Source organism: Gouania willdenowi, chromosome 19 (assembly GCF_900634775.1).
Source record: "Gouania willdenowi chromosome 19, fGouWil2.1, whole genome shotgun sequence".
In the NCBI taxonomy this organism is placed as follows: domain Eukaryota; kingdom Metazoa; phylum Chordata; class Actinopteri; order Blenniiformes; family Gobiesocidae; genus Gouania; species Gouania willdenowi.
Window position 1 is genome coordinate 17,740,916 of NC_041062.1, and position 23,118 is coordinate 17,764,033.

Below are 23,118 nucleotides of genomic sequence, written 5' to 3' on the forward strand. Positions count from 1 at the left end.
TTTTTCTTACTTGAGAATCCAAGTACCCCCTTATGTCCGAGGTCTTCATTTTGCTCAGAATTCTGTGAAAAAACAACTGTAGAGCATAATGATGGAATGAATGAGTGATAACAAATAATCTTATTTTGTAAATAAGTGGAATTAAACTCTCCTGATGTGGGTTTTTTGGTGTGTTTTGTTGTCATTTGTATTTTCTTTTTTATTATTCTGTATATTTTTCTCTTATTGTGTGCGTTGTTGGTATTATTGATATTGTTCTATCTCAGTGTGTGTGTTTTTGGTTGTTCCTTGTGTCGTTTTGTTTGTTTCTGTTATTTGTGTGTATTTTATAGACATCTTGTGTATTTTTCTCTCATTTATTGTCGTCATTGCTGGTAATGGTAAGTATTTTTCTCTCTCATTGTGTGTGCTTTTTTTGTGTATTTTGTTGTTGTTAGTCTGTTCTTTTTAATATTCAGTATATTTTTCTCTTATTTTGTGCGCTTTTGTGTGTTGTCGGTATTATTTATATTATTCTATCTCAGTGTGATTATAACTAAAAACCAACATTATAAAACCCCATATTTTTAATGTTTTCATTTGTTAATTTCCCTCTCGCTCTCTCAAGTACCCCCTGTAGTGCTATCATGTCCATCACGTACCCCCATTTGAGAAACACTGCCCTACATTAACAGATCATGGATAGCAAAAAATAAATAAAAAATAGGATTACCAAATCTGGATCAATTTCATCCAGATTAAACCTTTTGAAAAACCAGCCAGTTAGAATTCATGGTGTGAATTGTCTTTGATACAAAGTTCAAAGCGTTGTCCTTAGATACGAGTGAACATTTCAAGTTTGCTTCAAACAAACAAACAAAAATAAACTATTTTCAGCCCAGGAAATAAAATATATCTTTCCAGGCTCACATTTTGATCAGTATTCCACAAGATGATGTGCATTAATTTAGTGCGACTGCAGCGTTTACTGTCAAGGTGCGAGGAGATAAATGCTGCTTTGACTGAAAACTGACATTCTGACGTTACCGAGTCGGCTGAAAACCTGAAGAAGAAGCTGCTGCACATCATGGAACGACCTTGATAGGTCTCAGTATATATGCATTGTGTAGAGCTCCATTATCCATTCACACATACACTGACATTTCTCCCTGTCAACTTTGTATAATCTGTACACGTTAGCTTGACACTGGTGAATCCACTCTTTAATGAATGCTTTAAATATTCCCTGATACTGAAACGCATCCTGTCAGATCCTCATGCTTCTTTAAAGCAGGATCACTTACAGTTTGCTAAGAGCTCACTTTAGAGGTGTAGAAAAGCAGTGGATAACCTACTTATCGTCAGTATTTGGATTAAAAAATATTGTTGCCTCATCCTGACCTTATAAAGTCCTAATTAACATCTCAGATTTTTAGAGAAAAATAAAAAAAGGACAATAGTTGAAGCGTGTTAATGTTTTTTTGTCACTATAAAGATCAAACATTACATTATTTTACACATACTGTATATATATTAAAAAAAAAAGTATTACAGTTATTAGTGATGGGACGATAGACTGAGTTTATGATACAATACAATAGAATGACAATGGGCTTTTTTTTTTTATAAATGCATTTGGAAAAATAACCAGGCATGCTTTTAAAAAATATATAAACCGTTTTATTCTCCACGGGAGTTCTCCTCGTTTGTTATGGTCGGTGTTTACATCCCACCTCAGGCTTGTGTAACAGAGGCGTTACAGCACCTGGCCGACCAGATAGCAGACGTGGAGAAACAACATCCAGACTCTTTGCTAATCATTCTCGGGGATTTTAACAGAGCAAATCTAACCCACGAACTCCCTAAATACAGACAGCATATAAAGTGTCCCACCAGGGGTGCTAACACACTGGACCACTGCTACACTGTAATAAAGGATTCATATCACTCTGTTCCCCGTGCAGCTTTGGGGCTCTCTGATCACTGTCTGATTCATCTCATCCCGACCTACAGGCAGAAGTTTAAATCTGCTAAACCTGTAGTATGGACTGTAAAGAAATGGACAGAGGAGTCAAAGCAGGAGTTACAGGACTGCTTTGACTGCACTGATTGGAGTGTTTTTGAAGCTGCATCAGACAACCTAGATGAACTGACTGATACTGTGACATCTTACATCAGCTTCTGTGAGGACATGTGTGTGCAGACCAAGACTTTCTGCACATACAACAACAACAAACCCTGGTTCACACCTCAACTTAGGATGCTACGTCAGGCTAAGGAGGAAGCCTACAGGAGTGGGGATAGGGACCTGTTCAGGCAAGCCAAGTACACACTATCCAGGGAGATCAAAGTAGCCAAGAGGTGCTACACTGAGAAGCTAAAACAAAGCTTCTCAAACAAAGATCCCTCTGCAGTGTGGAAAAGCCTGCATGAAGTTACCAACTATAGGAAACCCTCCCCCCACCCTACTGGTAACAAAAGACTAGCTAGAGACCTGAACAGCTTCTACTGCAGGTTTTCACACCCACCCCCCAGCTCATTAGCATCAGCCCATCACCTAGACTCTGCCCTTCCTGCTCCCCCTACTTCCCCCCCTACCTCTCCCTCTGTCCCCCCACCTGCCCTGAAGATCAATGAAAGAGATGTGTGCCAGCTTTTCAAAAAACAAAAGATCAAAAAGGCTCCAGGACCAGACGGAGTATCTCCCTCCTGCCTGAAAGCCTGTGCTGAGCAGCTGGCTCCCATCTTCACACGGATCTTCAATACATCACTGGAGCTGTGTGAAGTACCTTCCTGCTTCAAAAGTTCCAGCATCATCCCAGTCCCCAAGAAACCTGCCATCACAGGACTTAATGACTATCGACCCATTGCTCTGACGTCTGTAGTCATGAAGTCCTTTGAGAGGCTGGTTCTGAGCCACCTGAAAAAGATCACAGGACCCCTGCTGGACCCCCTGCAGTTTGCCTATCGGGCAAACAGGTCTGTCGAGGATGCAGTCAACATTGGTCTGAACTACATCCTGCACCACCTCGACTCCCCAGGGACCTACGCTAGGATCCTGTTTGTGGATTTCAGCTCTGCATTCAACACCATCATCCCGGACATCCTTCACCAGAAACTCACCCAGCTCACAGTGCCGGCCTCCACCTGTCAGTGGATCACCAACTTCCTGACTGACAGGAAGCAGCAAGTAAGGCTGGGAAGCATCACATCTGGCACCCGGTCACTCAGCACTGGCGCCCCCCAGGGGTGTGTTCTCTCCCCACTGCTATTCTCCCTCTACACCAATGACTGCACCTCAGGGGACCCCTCTGTGAAACTCCTGAAGTTTGCAGATGACACCACCGTCATCGGTCTCATCCGGGACGGGGACGAGTCTGCCTTCAGACGGGAGGTGGAACAGCTGGCTCTCTGGTGCAGTCAGAACCACCTGGAACTGAACCCGTTCAAGACCGTGGAGATGTCAGTGGACTTCAGAAGAAATCCCCCCCACTCCCCCCCCTTACCATTTTAAATAGGGAATTGGCTACCGTGGACTCCTTCAGGTTCTTGGGATCCACAATCTCACAGGACCTGAAGTGGACCTCCCACATAGACTCAACCAGGAAAAAGGCACAGCAGAGGATGTACTTCCTGCGTCAGCTGAGGAAGTTCAACCTGCCCCAGGAGCTGCTGATCATGTTCTACACCTCCATCATTCAATCTGTTCTGTGCACCTCCATCACTGTCTGGTTTGGATCTTCAACCAAACTAGACAGACACAGACTACAAAGGATAGTCAGGACTGCAGAAAAGATCATTGGTGTTGATCTGCCCTCCATCCAAGACTTATACCTGTCCAGGGTCAGGAAACGGGCAGGTAGCATCACTGCAGACCCCTCACACCCTGCACACAATCTGTTTAAACTCCTCCCCTCTGGCAGACGCTACAGATCACTGTACGCCAAAACAACCCGCCATAAAAACAGTTTCTTCCCCCAGGCTGTCACTCTGATCAACACTAAACAGTCAAAGAGTGTCAGTCCTGTTTCTGTGGAAAAACCCTGGAACCAAACATAACAACCCTGGATCAATCTGACACTGAGAATGTTCATGTACATACCTTTAATTTAAATGTTCTCCTGCACTACTTATCAATGCTCTACTGCACTATTTTCCTTTTATTATTATCTTTCTTTTCTATTATTTTTTTCCTTCTTTTTATCTTATTTTTTTTTAATTTTTATTTTGTATTTGTTTATTTTTTTTATACTATTATTATTATTATTATTATTATTATTATCATCTTGTTATTTGCACATTCTAGTCTAACTACTGTTTATATTTATACTTATGTTTATACTTATTATCATCTCTTCTAGTTGATTGTTTATTATTGAATGTTTCACTATTGGAGAGAGCACAGTTGACCGAGTCAAATTCCTCGTGTGTACAACATACACTTGGCCAATAAAGATGATTCTGATTCTGATATATAAATATTGTTTTACTTTATTTCTGGGTTTAACAAAATAAAAACAAACCAAAACAATCTTGTGTGTAGCCATTTGTGTGTATATAAATATTTTATTTATTCTGCCCCACTCCCCCAATACCACAACCAATATTTTTCAACCTTGGGGTTGCCTGAAATGACTAGTAATTGGTTAAAAAAAAAAATAAAATAAAAAATTATTGAATTATTCTTTTTCAAATACTCAATAAATATCAAATAACTGTACCATTTACTTAAACATTCTTAAAAATAAATCAATATAAAATTAAAAGCAGTATAAAAAATATCTGAGGTGGCACACTTGTCACGTCGTGCACTAATCTTGGCTACTGTACTCTGTGTTTGTGACACACTTCAATAAACAATCAAAAACGAATTATATAGAGAAAAATAAAATGTATTATTTTAATCTTGTCGCATATTCTGAAATAGATTTTACATTTATAGTGTTATTAGAGATTCCAAAAGGTACTCAATAAGGTCAATGGGAATAAAACACAGGGTAAAGCCAAAGCAGTCCACCCTAACCACACCATTACCCATCATGCTTTGTGCCTACCAATATGGCGTATAAAAGGATTATGGCTCCATGTAAGACATTGATCTGCCAATAAGTACAATTAGAAGTTTTTAAAGGACAAGTTTGAAAAGGAAAAGTGATTTTTTTTTAAAACAGGGAGGTTTAAGGCATCGAGCAGTTCCTCAAGTGCCTGTCTGAAAAAAGGAAGCAAAAAATCAAGACTGATTGCAATTGTTAAAGGTTATCCATTAATAATACTAGATGATTAGATGAAATCTATGGAATACGTCCAAGTGGGCTGATTTCCTACAGTAATTACACATGGAGGACGTTTTAGGTCAGTGCTTTACTCAAAAACCAAACGCAAGTAAATGGAAACTTGTTTATTAAAAAGAATGTTCTTCTCAGAAGAAAATACATCATGAGTCAGGAGTTTAGGCCAAATATGGGGGGTGTTAGGTGATGAAAGGCAGCGTGGTCGATGATGTACAGCTTGATATTCACAGTGCTCGACAGCCACCTTTAAAATGAAAAACATAATCCTACTTCAGCCTCCAAGAATGTGTTTCATCTAGAAGCTGTTTTCATGCAGGGTGTAACCCGGAATGATCAGTGGGTTACAGGGGGGAGAAATACTGGCGATTAGGATAAGTTATGAGAAAGAAAACAAAAAAGGTCAATTCCAAGGCGGAAAACAACTTTGCATGAGAGGATGATTCCGGGGGGGGGGGCGTTGTTTGCTCATAGGCCACGGCAGCGTGTTTCTGTGCTTGTATAACTGCCTCAACTCTATTCACACATTCGTTGCTCTCCCGTCTGTTCCCCCAGTTTCTCCTGTGCAGAGCCAGTTGGCATCGCCTCCATCCATCATTGGTGGACGCCTCAGGGCAGGGCGGGGTCGGAGATGGCGTGTGCGGGGTCACACGTGAAGGACACGGTGATGGCGTAGCGCGTCCCCCAGGCTACCCTCTCCACACGGTGAATGTTTTCAGAGCCGGAGGAGAAGAAAGACACTCGTCCTGCCAAAGGAAAGGAGAGAAGAAGAAGGGAAAAAAAAGAAAGATGTTTTTCTTTCCGTGGGCACAGCCGGGTTTAAGCACTGGAGCTTTGAGAGGGATGTGTGACGGTAATCACATGCCTGTTAAGTGGAAATTGGGGGGCAGTAGAAAAGCCAAGCTAAACATCTACTCCCTCAAAGCTCTTCAGCCAACACTGCTGGCTTCATTTCTTTCAAGTGTGGGTTCTGTTTTTAAAGTGAATTTCAAGCTTTTCAGTCCAGATTGATCACATTTTCCTTTTGTCTCTTCTACAATAAACACCTTCATCCTCCTTTCTGTCTATTTCTCTCTCACTACCATTAAACAGGGTTCCCACAGCATCAGTCAAATTAAATTCAAGACTTTTTAATGCCATTTGAAATTAAATTTAAAGCTATAGTATGTCGCATATAATCCACTCTCCATTCCATTTTGAAACTGAAACTTGGCCTCTCTTAGCGGTACATTTTGTGAATGCTCCTAGCGACTTTTTTCTCAATAGAGACATAGTGACAAATGTCTGGACTTTATCTTGTGTTATTAGAGATTTTACTGGTGTTTTAGAGACATTAAGGCACGTATCACTGTAGTTACTGCCCTAAGCAGCGGCTGCTGCCGTTAACCTGTCCCCACCACAAGCACACACAGGCGGTGAGTGACAATCATCACTCCGCATTTAGACTGTAAAATGAATTCACCTTCAATATGCTTCTTTTAGGTTTCCATGCAATTTTCCTCATCTGTTCTCACTCACTCTCTGACACCAGTGTGTGGGGCGGACCCTTCGCAATCAACGAAATCTGCGACCACGCAAAATGGCCCTCTCCTCCCGAACATATTTGTGCCTTTAAACTGTTGCTTATCCACCTTGGTCTGCCTTTTTCCGTTTGATTTGCTGTGTAACTGCTGTGTCCAACGCCGCGATGGAGACTTCTGCTGGTACGTCCGCCATTGCACTTTTACTACCGATGGTAAATGAATGTGCCTGACTTCAGTCGAGCAGCCAATAGTAATGCCCAAAACAGCTCATGGAGCACACGTTTGTAGAAAGATCTCTGATTGGCTGAAGTCCAGCGTCACGCTTCTTGATTTATAAACTTAACTGACAGAGCCAGAAGAAGGAGAAAAGATTCACTGTCCACTCAGAACACTTTGGATTACAAAATGCTCAAAGATGATTATGGATTTTTGACCAAATGATGCCAATAAAAAAACTACATACTGCAGCTTTAAGAGCGACTTCACAGTAAACACAAAAAATGCCACATCAATTACATAGGTTTCAGGTCAATTTTTCCCCAGTGTGTAGTGCAGACGTGCAACTGGCGGCCCCCCAAAGTAAAAACACAAAATTACAGTAAAATACAAAAAAAAAATATCAAACTCACTGAAAACACACAAGATAACAACAAAAATAGCCAGAAATCTATGAAACAACAAAAATACAAAAAAACAAAAGAATAATCTTTAAATTTACATTTCCCCACGTTGTCCTGCTGCAAACAGGTCACCGTGTTGTGGTTGATTCCGCCGTCGTGATTGCGAGATATTATGATAAATTATATATTTTTAGAAAAACGAATGTTACCATTTATTTTGAAACGTGAGAATAATTACAATCATCATTTATTTGAGACATTGATTAAGGCCTTGTTTTTATATTTGTGAACTTAATGCCTTTTAAGACTTTTTAAGGATCGGCGGGAACCCCGATTAAAGCGCTGCTTGTTTGAGTTGGTGGGTCTTACAGTCATTAACAAGTGGATTCCTTGACAATTAAAAGACTTGTGAAAACAAACAAAAATAAATCAATAAAGAGTTCATTATTTAGCCTTTAAATGTACAAATTAACAAAAAATTTACTCCTTCAATGCATTACAGACAATTAAAAAAAACATCAAAAGTATTAATGTAACACAAATCTGTATTTGATTCTTTAAATTATAAAAAAGAAACTTAAACTTGAGTAATTAACACTTGAAATGGGTTATAGATTAACACAAATCCACCCTAATATTAACACCTACAAACAAGGGGTGGGTAATATTCAGCCATATTTTCACATTCAATTTGATTACTAAAGTCTTGATTAGTCAAGATCAGTTTCCTTATTATTGATGGTTATTGATCATCCAATTAAACAACAGTTTGACACACTTCACAGCACCTTAAATAATGTATTCATTTTCATTTCCATCAAGGTATTGATACCCTGAAGCCACACAGCATATTTGGTTAAACTATCTTAAATGGTTTCTGTCCCCTTTCAAGATAACTCAAACAGCGTCCAAAAAACGGAACAAGGGCAATAACTAGAGAAAAAATATTTGGGTGCTTCTCATTTTCGAACTCCATCAAGGTATTGATACCCTGAAGCCACACACCAAATTTGGTTAAACTGTCTTAAATGGTTTCTAAGAAAAGCTGTCCCCTTTGAAGATAACTCGAACAGAGTCCAAAAAACGGAACAAGTGCAATAACTCCGGAAAAAAATATTTGGGTGCTTCTCATTTTCGAACTCCATCAAGGTATTGATACCCTGAAGCCACACAGCTAATTTGGTTTCTGAGAAAAGCTGTCCCCTTTAACTCAGACGGACGAACAGAGCTCAAACCTATATACCCCTTCCACACTTAATAAATACAATCAATAAGTGGAAACCGTTTCCAAATTTCCTTTGTGTCAAAACTGCGGCTTTGTTTATTTACACTAAGGTTTGGTACTTTTTAAGATAAATAAAGCTTCATTTGAGCAAAAGAAAAAACGCAGCAATAATCTATGATTTCACTACATTTGGATCCAGAACGTCTCTACCATTTATACCAGAGGTCACCAACCTTTCTAAAACAGTGAGCGACTTCAAAGGTACTGAAGAGTCTGAAGGGATACACATTTGAAAAGCACTTCTTAAATACTAAATGTTCACTGTTGAACTTTAATCAGAGGGTAAAATAACAAAAAAAAGACTCAAGAGTAACTTATAAAGGTAGGAAATGTAACATTTTCCACTTTATTTCTCCTCATTTATGCAATTGTTTGAATTTCATTACATTTCAAAGAAAATCATTGTTCCTATTTCATGAGCAACTAACAAATGTACAATATTTTAACAAAATCCACTTTTGCTTTTTTAAAAAAAAAAAAAAAAAAACAACAACATGTTATCACATCCCATAAACCAAGTGTGCAACACTTAAAAACATTTGCCCCAATGTTTCAGTGCAAATAAACATAAAGATGGTTAATCTAAGACAAGGTACACCTTTGCACCAGGCAGACACATTCACTTTGACTTTCAACTTCTGTGATCTGAAGTAACACGCTTAGAAAACCCTCCCCCTCTCTGACAACATGCAAACTGCTGAAGAAGGCATGGCTGTAATTGAACTTCATACTTAGCAGCCCTATAGCCTAAATAAAAGGGAAATGCTGACAAGTTGCTAAAGCATGCAAGTGTTCAGCGATGCCAGTAGAAATGTGTGTTACTGTGGATAAATGTCCAGTGGAGCTTTAAACTCGGTCATGAGGTGAACCACATATCGACACACTGTCCAACTGATGTATTGATTACACTACGAGCCTCTAATTTATTAGATGAAGATGAATCGTTCAGCTACGCAGCAGAGGACACAAGGTTAATGATAAAGACTGTAACCTTATAATAGATTATAGACGGCTGCCTCTCATTACTGCCTAATAACCCAAAGTATACAATTAAAATATCTAAATGCTCTTAATATTTTAAGTATTTTTACATTTGAAATGAAAATCAGACATAGTAGGGCAGTAGACCCTTGTTCCTGTGCTGCCTTGATTCGTGACAGGGTTCTCAACAGGAGTTTTTGACAGTTTAAAGGATTGCTTAATGGCATGCACAAGTGTTGTAGGGGGGTTGAAACACTATTTCCTGCATTTTAAGGGACAAATTTTGGTAAAGCTAAAGTTTTTTTCTTATTTTTATACATACATATATATATATATCTTTGTTCCAGCCTTACTTTAAAGCTAAAAGTTGTTTTTGAAATGGTGTAGTTAGAGAGTTACTCATGCTTGGTATAGGTCCTTGAAAAATAAATACTCCGAGTCGCTGTATAGAAAAGCAATAACATTTAATTCAAAAGACTGATTCAAAGACGTGCTTTGACTTTAAAACTCCCGTGCTCGGTCCACCTAGTAATCGGCCAATGAGTGTCATGCAAGTCACGTATACCAAGGGGCAGATTTGCATCGGTTACGGGTGTTAATCACATTGTTCTCCGTTCTCTGAGGTGTTCCTCTCACCAAGAGCAAAGACGGTATTTTTTTTTCAAAATTTAAATAAGGTATTAAGTGGGACTGTTATGGACACGGGCCCCTCCCCCAGCTCATGAATCTTATATTTTTCTCTCGTTTTATTTAGTTGATTGTTTTTGTTTGGATTATGAAGCACACTGTTTATATTGGACGGTGAGTATGGGTTACAAAGCGGATGATGCATTGCACACAAGCAACATCGAGGCAGCTAAGTTGCTGCAGGGGTCCTTAAGTGAAGGCGGGGGCATCCAAGCACATCGCCTGTAGTAAATAAACGGTACGGTTGATGTACAGGTACAGTATGTGTTTCTCGGTTATGCAGATTAAAAAGACAGTTAAAACAAACCATGCACGCCTGGAATTCCATCTTGTGTCGAGGTGTTCAACAATAATTACGACGGTACCGATTAAAACATAACGTGCCTGCACTTGAAAACCCTCGGCCTGACATTTGAAAAATCCTCAAAATATTAACTCACGAAAAATCATTTACATTGATTTATTGTGACCAAGCTAAGCACTTCAGTGAATTTATAGTTGGAAATGGTTCATCCATTACATTTATAATACCGGTAGGGGAATATAACAATCAAATATGATTACCTGTTTATGCATAGAATTTTATTACGTAGTAGTAAAGCCCTGAGTGAATGTCACCTTACAGCAAGCTATCAATGCTCCGCCTCCTTTCCTTCTTTAGAATCAGTCCACGACAAAGTTTTTTTCAAAATCCTCAAAAACGCAGTTTTTTCACCGAAAATTGTCAGACTGGAAAATGTTCTTCATTCCCTACAATCCCCATATTAGTACCAATGTTTTGATGCATGAATTGTTGCTGGGTTATGAATTCAGATTTACACCTAGAGCACATAAAATATCAGAGTCCAAAAATAGAGACCTTTTTTTAAAAAAAAATGCCATTTCTTCACCAAAAATGATCAAATCGGAAAAATGTTATCACTAATCTAAAGGCCTGAGTGAATGTCACCTTACAGCAAGGTATCAGGGCTCCGCCTCCTTTACATCTTTAAAATCAGTCCACCACCACCAGTTTTTTTTTTTAAAAATCCTCAAATCTTAACATGACCTAAAGTTACCAATAACAAAGTTCCTTTTACTTAATATAAGTCCATTAAAATAAAAGAATCGATAACAACCTCTTGTTTGAAAGAATCTTACAAGTTAAAAAATGTCTAATTAATGTTATCCAAATCACAAATTAACGCAGTTAATAATAAATTAAAGATGTGTCTGTGTATCTCTGTTGTGCTTTAATGATTGAAAAGTGAACTTCAGAATTTACATTTAAAGTTTTTCACTGGTTTGTTTTCGATAAAAAGTTCTGAAGCTTTAAAAACTTTAGGTCATGTTAAGATTCTTCAGTTTTTTTCCTCTTTATTCTTCTTCGCTGTTTACTTGCACAAATTAGATGATGCAACACTGCCTCTAGCAGTCAATGTGAGGTACTGCAGCAGAAAAGCATTTTAATTAATAAGATAACTTATCATATAATTTACAAAATAGATAGATATGATGAAAAATGTTAGGAGCCACTGATGACATACTATGATCAACAATGAGTCGACATCCAATGTGTTGGGGTCAATTTAAAGATAAATGGGAAATAAATAGGATCGCTGTATGAAGTGATGCCAAATGTAATGAAGCGGCCAATGATTTATCTTGTGTATGGCACATCCAATAGTCAACCCCCTCCCCCCACACACACTCAGACCCAGTTAGAGGTTAACTAATCAAACCACGTCCACCGTCTTCAGATGCCAAAGTCAGTCCATCCAAGGTTATCTAATTCCCCAGAGGTTGTGTCAGTGGGCCGGTGAGCTCCCTCTGGCTGGAGGACATGCGTGTCCTCTCTGGCCTTTCATTCCTGTTTGTATCCGCCTCTTCCATCACTTAATCACATTTTAATTATTTACTACCTCCCAACCTTTCACCATTTCTCTCTCTCTCTCTCATCTTATCGTGTTGGACACACTTTCTTAAATCCATCATGTCCATGTTCATCCTCAGGTATTTTTTCTTTCACTCGCTTCCATTTCATCTGTACCTTTTGTCCTTTCATTTTTGACCTTCAGCTTCTCCAGATAGCCAGGACGTGATTGTTCTAAACCTACGTATGTTTTTATTTATTTCCAACAAACATGTTTTTTTTTAAATAGATGAAAATGAAAATAAATAAACAAATCTCAACAAAAATCTCTATAAAATAAAAAAAAAGTCGATTTCTATATAATTGACATTTGATCCGTTCGACAAGCCTACGTTTGTAAAGTCCTAGCCCCATTCGTCACCATTAACAAATGCAAAATCCAATGAAATTAAAACTAAATGGACAATACAAATAAATACTCCAATCGAGCTATTAGGAAAAACAGAATAAAAACAAACTAAATCAGCATCGACATCTGTAGCTGTGTTTCCATTACAGATTTTGTAAATAAAAGCGATATTTCTAAATGTCGACAATGTATAATTGAGCTTTGAACGTTGTTTTGGGGAGGAGCCTCGTAACTCCCGTGAAATCTCATCCCACAAGACTTAACTGCAGGAAGATGGACGCTAAAAACCTCCTTATTACACTCAGCATTCCTTTGTTATTTGACGTCGAATGTAGCAGTAATAAATGCTAGGTACCATATTTTTCGGACTACAAGGCGCACTTAAAATCCTTTAATTTTCTGAAAAATCGACACTGCGCCTTATAATCAGGTGCGCCTTATGTATGAAATTATTTAACTTTGGTAAACTATGAAGCTGCACTGCTTGATGGATTTTTGGCACTTATATGTACCTGTACTGTGCTTCAACATACTGACCTGCAAAAGTGAGTGTATTGTTCTGTATTTTATGTGTTAAACCTGAACAATGTTGAGAGTTATTGTTAATGAGTTGATAAAGTTTGACTTATCAGACTATTTTGTTTCGCTTAATGCGTCTTAATAATAAAAACAAAACGGTGCACCTTATAGTCCGGTGCGTCTTATGTGTGAAAATAGACCCAGTCAGACCCATTCATTGATAGTGCGAAAAATACGGTATAATGCAAAGAAAAGTCCCGGTCTTCTCTTCTGTCTACACGTACCGCACCATGTTTTCTCGGAGACAAGTGGTCATGTGACCATGTATGTCAGGTTTGTGACGTGCATTTGCGGTAAAAGTGTTTTGATAGCGCTTCTGCGACACATTTCAATATCGAAACGTCTGAAAAACCTTAAACTTTAAGTGATATGAGTGCTTTTTCTAAATTCAGGTGTTTCCATTACCAGTTTTTATTGCGCTCTTTAGATTTCACACATTTCCAAGGGAAATTTACATTCTCCTTCATGTCTGTACCTTTAAAGATATACCTTTTGTTCATTTTTTATTCACAATTCTATCAGTAATAATTACAACATAAGTGAAAATAGCAGTAAAAATAGTACTGATTGAAAATTATATATAAAGGGAGGTATGCAGGAGAAGAGAGATAAAGGCATTTCTGTCAATTAAATCCCTGTCCTCTCCCCCTGCATCAAAGCAGAATGATTATCTTGGCAAACTAATCAAGGTTGAGGAAGGAGGCCGACACCCCCAACAAGTCATCACACATCAATGAAGTGTGGTTGCAGGAATCAGCGGGGCATGCACCACAACCCACGGAGAAGCAAACATCGCCCACCATAGCATCTCAGACTGAGCATGTGACGTCCTCTGTTCCATTATGTCCCCGTTTCTCTCTTTTATTACAGATTAAATCACCCTGATTTCCTTCACATGACATCGTATGAGCTGTGCTGAATATTTAATTATCATATGTCCTTCAGACAATGACCACTCCATCACCACACGCTGTTGACACCTATGTAGGCAGTGCTTATTATGTGGGAGGCTTTGCTAGAGTGGGACATGATGGATGAAAATAATCAGCTTCGGGAAAATCAAGACAAAGAAACAAGTCTTTGGGATGATCTTTGAAGTGTTCATCTCTTGGGGGTGGATTTGTTCATTTGGGCTTTTCATTCATTGGAGTGTTTTCTAAGACACTAAATCCTCCGCCTCTTGCCTGTACAGCAGCCTCTGCATTTAATTTTTAAATCATTCGTAAACAGCAAAAGAGACCTGAATCACACAAATTTTTGAACCTTTTTTCTCAGAATATTAACCCTTAACATTTAACATTTCAGCCTTTTTTTTTTTGGTTTTTTTTTGCTTATTTTGTCTATAAAACGGTCAGTAAGTGTCCTTTAATGAAGTGCTTTTACCCTTTTTTCCCTAACACGTTGGACTTCTAATAGTTGGGAGTTTTCATTACATGTTCTACCAGTGTAATATCAGTTTAAAATGAAGAACACCACAAAAACTAAATAGATTTTTTTTAATTTAATAGAAAGAAAACAATGAAAGCTCACATGAATAACAGATTTTTTTTTCAACATAAATATTAAATTTAGAAAAACTATTCACGTTAAAATAAATGTTTCTATATGTCCAAACACAGGCCATTTAATGACAACTATTACACTCGAAAGCCGACGCCATTTCTTTGCAGACTTTTCTATGAAAGAGGGAATGTTATTACCATAATGAATTTTTAATTATGATTACAATTTTGGCCACCACGATTAAATCAACCTGTTTGTCTGCACTTTTACATTAATAATACGGGCTCTGCTGCACACCTAACCAGGCACTTTCTCAACTACAGTAGTCAGCCAACCACCATGGGGCGAACACATGATTAAGGCTTCATTAAGCTACCTTAATAACAACACTATAACAATAACAACACTGTCAATATATTCTAGGATTAGCCCATAGTAAATTTTAAATTCTCTAGTAAATTTGAGTATTTATCATTATTCTTATTTAAAGTGTTTTCTTCTTCACTCTAAAATGTTCACATATTTTTTGTTAAAAAGTAGCTAAATAAAAATACAGACGTTTTCACGAACAGGATTAATAGTCGTGGGTTAATAATCGTGATTACAATATTGATCCAAATAATCATGATCATTTTTTAACCGTGCAGCCAGATGCGGTAAGTGCAAAAGGGTTTTTTAACTAAAAAGTAATGAGTACCTGTACGTGGTTCCACTGTCCGGTTTCCATTTTGATCGATGAAGATGAATCTTCCTCCAGTGAAGTCTGAGCCATAGTCTGACAGGTACAGTAGAGAGGTGTAGTCAAAAGAGCCATACGTCTCCTGAGAGGTTGATAGAGAGGTACACAATATTCAGAATGATCATCATCATCATAATCTGGATTTATAGAGCTTTTAATTCACTCTACCGTCATATTGGTGGAGGTAAAACACAAATGTAACCATAGTCTGCAGCAAAATCTTACATTTATACATTTTTCTCTAACAGAGTTCAGCATTTAAACTCCTAAACTGATTGTGAGCTTTTCATCACTCAATTCTTCATTAAAACACGCACACGCACACGCACACACACACCTATATATATATGAAACATACAAGACAAAGACAACAACATGGGGTGGATTCACTAAGATCTGAAATAAAGGGTGGCAAACCAGTTGCATCCCTAAATCCTTTGGTGACGCAGTTTCTTCACCTGCTGCGAGGAATTCACTAACATCGCAGCAATGATTAGTGCACGTGCAGAAGTGGTGGAGACCGCCCTGATTTAAATGAGCGTTTTACTCGTTCAATGTTGACACGTGAGTGCACAGAAGCACTCATTGACATTTGAGGAAGTTAAATTGGAGGCAGATGGACTTCTCTGTCTGCTGCACAAACATTTAATAATGTAGACAACTAAATAAACAAATAAAAATGTTTTTTTAAAACCTAATGATAGCTTTTCCCGCTAATTTAATGTGGCAGCTGAGTTAATACAGCAACACAGTCTGTCAATCAGTCTACACTATTTGAAGATGATACTGATCATCATCCAGCAAATCTGACCTCCTGAGTAGCGCTGTGTCACCACACTCTCATATGTGTGAACATTGTGCCATCACTGCGTAAATTGATCAGCTGATTCTGGTCTGATGCTCCGGCTTCCATCAACGCAACACCAGAGTTTGACGGTCAAAACATCACTGAAGCGGTGCGTTTTAAACACTGCTGCACTTCATATGTTTTTGTATTAAATTAACTATCTTTAAATGTTTATTTTCACTGAAACATTGAGACATGATGATTTCATTAAAGGTGCTGCAGATTTGGTATTTACATTTTAATGCAGTAAGATGGGTGACCCGTGTTAGACGATATTTAAAAATTCTAAACATAATATAGTGTGTGTGTGGTAGAAAAAAAAAATCATCATTAAATAAGTAACAATGATGTTATGTCATTATTGCGAGAAGAAATAGATAGATCAACAACAGATATTAAATAAATAAATAAATAAATAAATAAATAAATAAATAAAAAGATAAAAAAATTAAGAAAAACTGAGAAAATACTAAAGGAAAAAAAGGGGAACAGGTTGAACCCCCTCAGGTGATTATTCAGGAAAACCAATCCACTAGTGTGCACATTGTTATCCTGCAGGGTACTAACAGTAGCTTGATTATTCTACGATCTGTGACTCGTGCCGCTCTGAACTGACAGCACTGAGATCTATTTAGCAACTAATTCCAATTTATGATGGCATTATGTACCTAAGAGACAGAATATGACATATCTCTTAACAGTGGGTATTGGAAACCCCTTGTTAATGTGGGTTTCCAAATGTAATACTACAAAGTCTGGCACAAGACACTTTGCACATGGTGGATTATGACATGATCCACAGGGCGATACTACTGTATATCCTTGTGGTTCTTTATACTCCCATGATCATAGGTCCTATGGCAGCCGTTGTAGTATGAAAGAATAATGTAACTTCACATGAAACCCTTTGCTGCCGACTCATCATTCTGCCTGCCTTCCTTACAGACCATTGGGATTCATTAAAACAATGCGATTCACACAATGGTTACGGTGGCGCTGCTCTGTCATAAGATGGAACAGTTCACTCATGGGATCCAAAGCCTGTTATTCTTTCACTCACTTTACCAAAGGACTTACAAAGTGAAAGCCAAATCTCTCTGCCTGCGTAGTGCAATTGTTCCTTCTAAGGAATTCATGTTTGCTGATAATGCAAAACGTTAGCCTAATAGCATAATTGCCTGTGTCATTTTTTGACCAAATTGTGATATCTGCCTAACTTTAGTCTCCTACCACTGCTGCATCACCCTGCATTATTGCCTATGTCAGGGGTCTGCAACCTTTACTCGACAAGGAACCAATTAACCTCATCTCACCTCATTTCACCTGGATTAAAGTCCTCCTGGAGCCAAATAATATAATACAGTGTATTCAATTCTATACAGTTAAAATTATATAGAATACAATTTGATTTAATTTATATTGATCATGTAAATGGCAACAATGTATTTGAAAGGCTACAAAAAGTAACGTGATCATGTGATCAACACATGCTAATTACTCATTTCTTGCCACACATAAAGCATGCATATTTAACCAGCACATTGGCAGTTAAATGAATCTGTTCCCACACAATTAAAAATCTCTATTTTCTTCCAGAATAGTGTTTTTGTTGGTTTAATTATCTTACCAGGAATTTAAAACTTAAGGTTAGCCACACGTGTAGGAAAGTTGATGGTCTGTAGATGTTACAGGAGGTGAAGTAAGAAGGCACTGAGTCATTGCACAACGTGATTTATTTTAGGTTAACAAGTATTTATATCTTGATTTTATTTGTCATTAACAGCCTCTGGTAAAGCTATAGGGAGCCATTGCAAAGGAGTCAAAGAGCCACATTAGGCTCCAGAGCCACATTAGGCTCCAGAGCCACATTAGGCTCCAGAGCCACAGGTTGCAGACCCCTGGCCTATGTCCTCAGCCTATCAGAACGCTTGTTGGAGTCTAAAATCACTGTCTGCCTTAGTCATCTCTTTGACTTAGGCATTTTTGCCGCCACATACAAAGATGGCGGACCGCATGAGAAAGAGGCTGACCACAAATGAAGCATTAGCCCTTCTCTTTGAGTCATCTGGTAAGCTAGTTCATATATAGTGTCACAATAGAACAAAAGTTTCTGGTTGCAAGGCACACACAAATGGAGTGTGACTCCATGCATAGCGTCATTGAACGGCGCACCATCAAAGATATTCACACTCCACGTGACTACATTGTCATCTTTGAGACTGCACGTCTGCATCCATCCCCATACAAGGTCACCCAGCTATTCCACAATGACTTCATGAAGTTAACTGGGGCCTATGTCACTAACATTCGACCAGGAAGAAAAGTTGGCGACTCCACAGTCCATGACTTCGGGCTCTCCAGTACCTCCAGATGGTCGAATCCGGTACAAGTTGGATTTTGAGTCTGACTGGGAGAACCTGTCTCAGCATTAGGGGTGGGAACCTCACGATACGATACGTGATACAAAGCTCACGATAACGATTATCTCACGATATGATGGTACTGCGATTATCAATATATTGGTCAGAAATCAATCTACGATAATCTATGACATAAGAAAAAAAAAGATTAAGTGATAAAATAAAAAAAAATATTTTTGTGTGGGAACATTTCAGCGAAGATAAAGCACCCCGCACAAGCACCCCGCAGCTGGTGTTACACGTTCTTCATGTCCAGCGGAAAGGTGAGATCATAAGTCAGGGCTGGGCGATTTTGCCCCCAAAAAAAGTGTCAGAGTTTTTAAAGAAAAATTTGAGTTTCAATTCGATTTTCCATTTTTTTCGATTTTCGATGCACTTAAAAATGACTGCAGACGTCAGATATACTGTCAAAAGTGCAGCCTCATTGCTGTAATTGTCCTCAAGAGTTAAAATGCATAGAACAATCTTAAAATAAAAAGTAAATGAGGTCATTTAACTGTCATTCAACTATTTCAAGCTTTAACCCAGGTTTAAGCAAAAGTGCAACAGCAACTTCACAGTAGCTTCAATTTTCTGATTAAGAAATCAGATAACTACATATTTTATAACATATAATTACTATTAAAAAAATAAACTTCTCTTAGCATCTCAGCATAGTGTGAATAAAACATTAAACATGCCTGTGGCACACATATAGCCTACTCAAAGATTAAACACATGTAAACAAAGAGGGGGCTGGCTCAAATCGCACTACGGAAACCCACAAGGATGAAATGTGAAAAAGTCCGAAAAAACTGTGGTGGGAAAAAAAATTGAATTAAATAAAAAAAATTTAAAAAACTCGAATTTGCTGAATAAAAATCGTTTTTTATCTACAAATTCAATAGCTTTAAGTCACGTTGATATCTCAAGAATCTTTCATTTTAATCTCATGCAGATTTGTTCGTTAGCCAACAAACTATGATTGAAATAGTAATTACGCTTGTTTGACACGTCGGTCAGAAAACTATGGAAGAAGCTAGCTAAGTTAGCACATGCTAGTTCAGTTTTGTTTATGCATAGCTTACTTCACTGAACCTGCTTATACTAGCATTAATTATGAATAGTAAAATGCTTTCATCTACTATCAATTGTGTAATTTTATATAACATTGATGAATGATTAGATTTTTCTTAACTTGTAGATAATCTGATCATTTGTAATATGTATTTTATTGTGATTAAATAAATAATCTTTAAATTGTGAACTAATATACATATTTCTTATTTTCTAATAGTGCTCCAAAGCAAAGGTGTTAGGATGAGTTTGTCATGAGGAGAGGTTCATGCACTCCCCAAATGGCTAAAGTACTAACAGAGAGCATCCTGAATATGATATTCATTGATGTGAGACCAATATCCATGGTTGTGGATGATACAGACCTTCCATATTAAACATTACCATGCACAACTCTTTAGTTGGTTTAACGTTCTTACCACCAGAACCTGTAAGGCAGGTTAGCAACAAATTTTGTTACTTTTTTTTTTTTTTTTTTTACAAAGTGTTTTTCTTATGAGTAGTTGTTCAATACCACATGCACTTTGTATTATTTAATTAATTTATTTTCTTATTGTGATCACAATTTCTGATGTTGAAAATACAACTATCACAAATGCATTATTTTGTCCTGTCATTGTTTTATTTCCTTTCTGTAATGCTGCGTTCACACTGATTGCGTCTTCTGCGGCACCGGACGCATCTGCTGTACGAAACGTACCGCAGGGTCCGCAGGATCAAAAAATGTCCCCAAGCACCGCTCACCTGCGACACATCCAACTCGATAAGTTTCACTGCCTGCTGAAACGAGAAGCTGCGCTCCTTTTTCTCCTCTAATAAACATAAACCACCAGTGAAAAAAGCCGGTGTGATTAGGGGCTAATGCTATCCTTGCTCAGTGCTGACTTTCAAAGATGAAAACTACAGAGAGAACTTTTACCTGCTACTACCACCTCCTCGCTGATTCTCCTCCACGCCTAATCCTTCCTAGTCCGGTCCCGGTTATAAAGGTCGTGCCATAGAGCTCCAAGTGGTCACACAGCTTCTACTCCATGGTTGAATGGGTGAACAGACCGGTGTCCGTGTTGACGGCCTGACGTCATCGTCAACGAAGACTCTGATTGGCTTTCATCATGCGAAACAGTCGCAGGAGTTCAATATTTTCAACTCTTGCAAATGTGCGTAAAAATCAGGCGCACGCACGCACGGCCAACGCTCTTGACGCGCGTATCGGACCGCACCGCTGCACAGGAAAGATTTTGCATCTAGGCTGCATCTATACATTGACTTTGTATGTAATCTGGACGTACGGACATTTCGTGACGCAGCGTAACACATGCTGTCATAGTACAACAGAGTCACTTCACAGGTGTGAGGATTTAAGCCGGTGGGTTAAAATAGCGATTCAAAAATATGTGCTTTAAAACAAACACAACAATCGTGACTCGTCGAAAAAATTATTGCTAGATTAGTCGACGACAAAGATAATCGTTAGTTGCAGCTCTAAAGTGAACGCACTACATACTCGATTATATGTTAAACTTAATGTGAGTAGCACGTTGGTGTGACATTTCCAACATGGCTGAGGGACATTGAAGTTGTTTGCCAGATGTTTGCCTGATCTTTGATTGGATTAAGATTCGTATAATCCATTTCTGAGAAACTGCTACTTCATTATCTCAAAAGAGTTATCCTCACACCACATTTGGTGCATTCTAATCATTAATTAACTTTAACCACTGTCCTCAGCATGTTTAATTGTGAAGGAAACTGAAGTACCTGAAGGTAACATGCAAGCTTCACACAGATACTATATTCTTTCCAAACTTATATTAAACTCCTCATTTTACCTTCTATTACATTAAATCAATTGACATATTTTTCAGGTGCTGCCAATTATATATCCATTGATGACCACTCTAAGCTTTTTTAAGTGAAAACTGATTACTTTTAGAAAAAAGACGGATTTATATCGACTTTGCTGAGTTTTTCCCTACATACTTTGTTTTCAGGCAGATTAGCTGAGTGACAGCATTGGTATTTATTTAATGTCATTCTTCAGCCAGAGTCAAACGATTAGATGAAGTCATTTACAGGTTTGCTGCTAAGAAAAAAGATAACGAACGTTTCTATAACATCGGGTGTTTTATGTTTTTCCTAGCCATCAGTAAGCAAAGAACCTGCTCACAATCAGAAATGAAGCCGTTTAAAAAGATTCGCAGACTTTGTGGTGCAGAATTCAAAACATATGTAAAGCTAAATTTAAGATATATGTGTTCCTTGGCTTGGGCAAAAAAAAAAAGAGCAAACAAGGTCAGAAATCCAAAGAATTTATTTGACTTTGACTTTACAATTCTATTTCTTTGCAGAGCCCATCTACCACCTTGTTGAATGGGATCAAAACCTTTTCTGTGCCGTTACATTATAAGTGCTGTTATGACAGCGTATCAGTTATATGATCAATGGCAAGAGAAGCCTGCCACCAAAAAACGTCAGGGGCCATTTACATTTAAATGAGAGCTGGGTTAACCAATTAGCCTCCAAACAGCAAAGGAAACAGATGGAAAATAGAAAAAAAATGGATATTTTCTGATTGAATTTTAACAGCTGTCGAGGTCCGGAGGGAGAGAATGCATACAGGTACAAAATACTGATATGGCTGCTCAACCATTGTCAATACAGAGGAAAAAAACACATTACATCAGCTGATGCTAAAACAAAATGACATGCAAACAAAAAAGGTGAGAAATATGTTCTTAAAAGCCTTATATTAATAAAAAGTCATTTAAAATCAAACCAGGGAATATTGTGAAGAGGCTGGCTTGATGTTAAATGAGCCAATCAGAAGTCATCTCTGTGTGGAAGGTGAAGGCTGAAGTTAAATTACATAATGGAGAAGTCATTTTAGTCTGCTATAGACTGAGTTCAATAGTCTTTTTTTTCTTTTATCAACCTTGAACTAAAAATATTTTGAAAGACTAAAATCTAATTAATTGTTCGTCAGAATTCTGAAACTAAGACTGAGTCAAAGTCTGCTGTTAAAATTAACATGAAAGAATGACAGCAATAAGAAAATGTGTCGTCTGTTTGTAAATAGAAGTTAACGGATCAGCATTGACAGGGTTCACCTATTGCTTTGTGTAAACTTAACCTTGTCTTTTAAATATTACAAAAAATAATGTGTAAAAAAAAACAAAAAATGTATCTAATCAATTATAGACTTTGTAATTATTAAACTACCCGCCTAACAATATGTGACATTTTTCCATTTAAATGGAATTCAATGAGTGCTAACATAATGTACAATATGAATAAAGAATATTATGATTCTATTGTTCACTAAGCAAAAACTTAAATCTTTGTAAGATATA

General features: G+C 37.8%; 1 protein-coding gene across 1 annotated transcript in view; it reads right to left on the bottom strand.

Annotated features, from left to right (window-relative positions):
• Positions 1-5,362: 5,362 nt before the first annotated feature.
• ogfod3 (2-oxoglutarate and iron dependent oxygenase domain containing 3) overlaps positions 5,363-23,118 on the bottom strand; it is a 60,757-nt gene continuing 43,001 nt past the window's right edge. Inside the window, exons 8-9 of the mRNA XM_028475780.1 lie at positions 15,404-15,527; positions 5,363-6,013 (exon numbers count right to left, since the gene is read on the bottom strand). Coding sequence (XP_028331581.1) covers positions 5,877-6,013; positions 15,404-15,527 — 261 coding nt within the window. The 3' untranslated portion in view covers positions 5,363-5,876. The remainder of the gene's footprint in view (positions 6,014-15,403; positions 15,528-23,118) is intronic.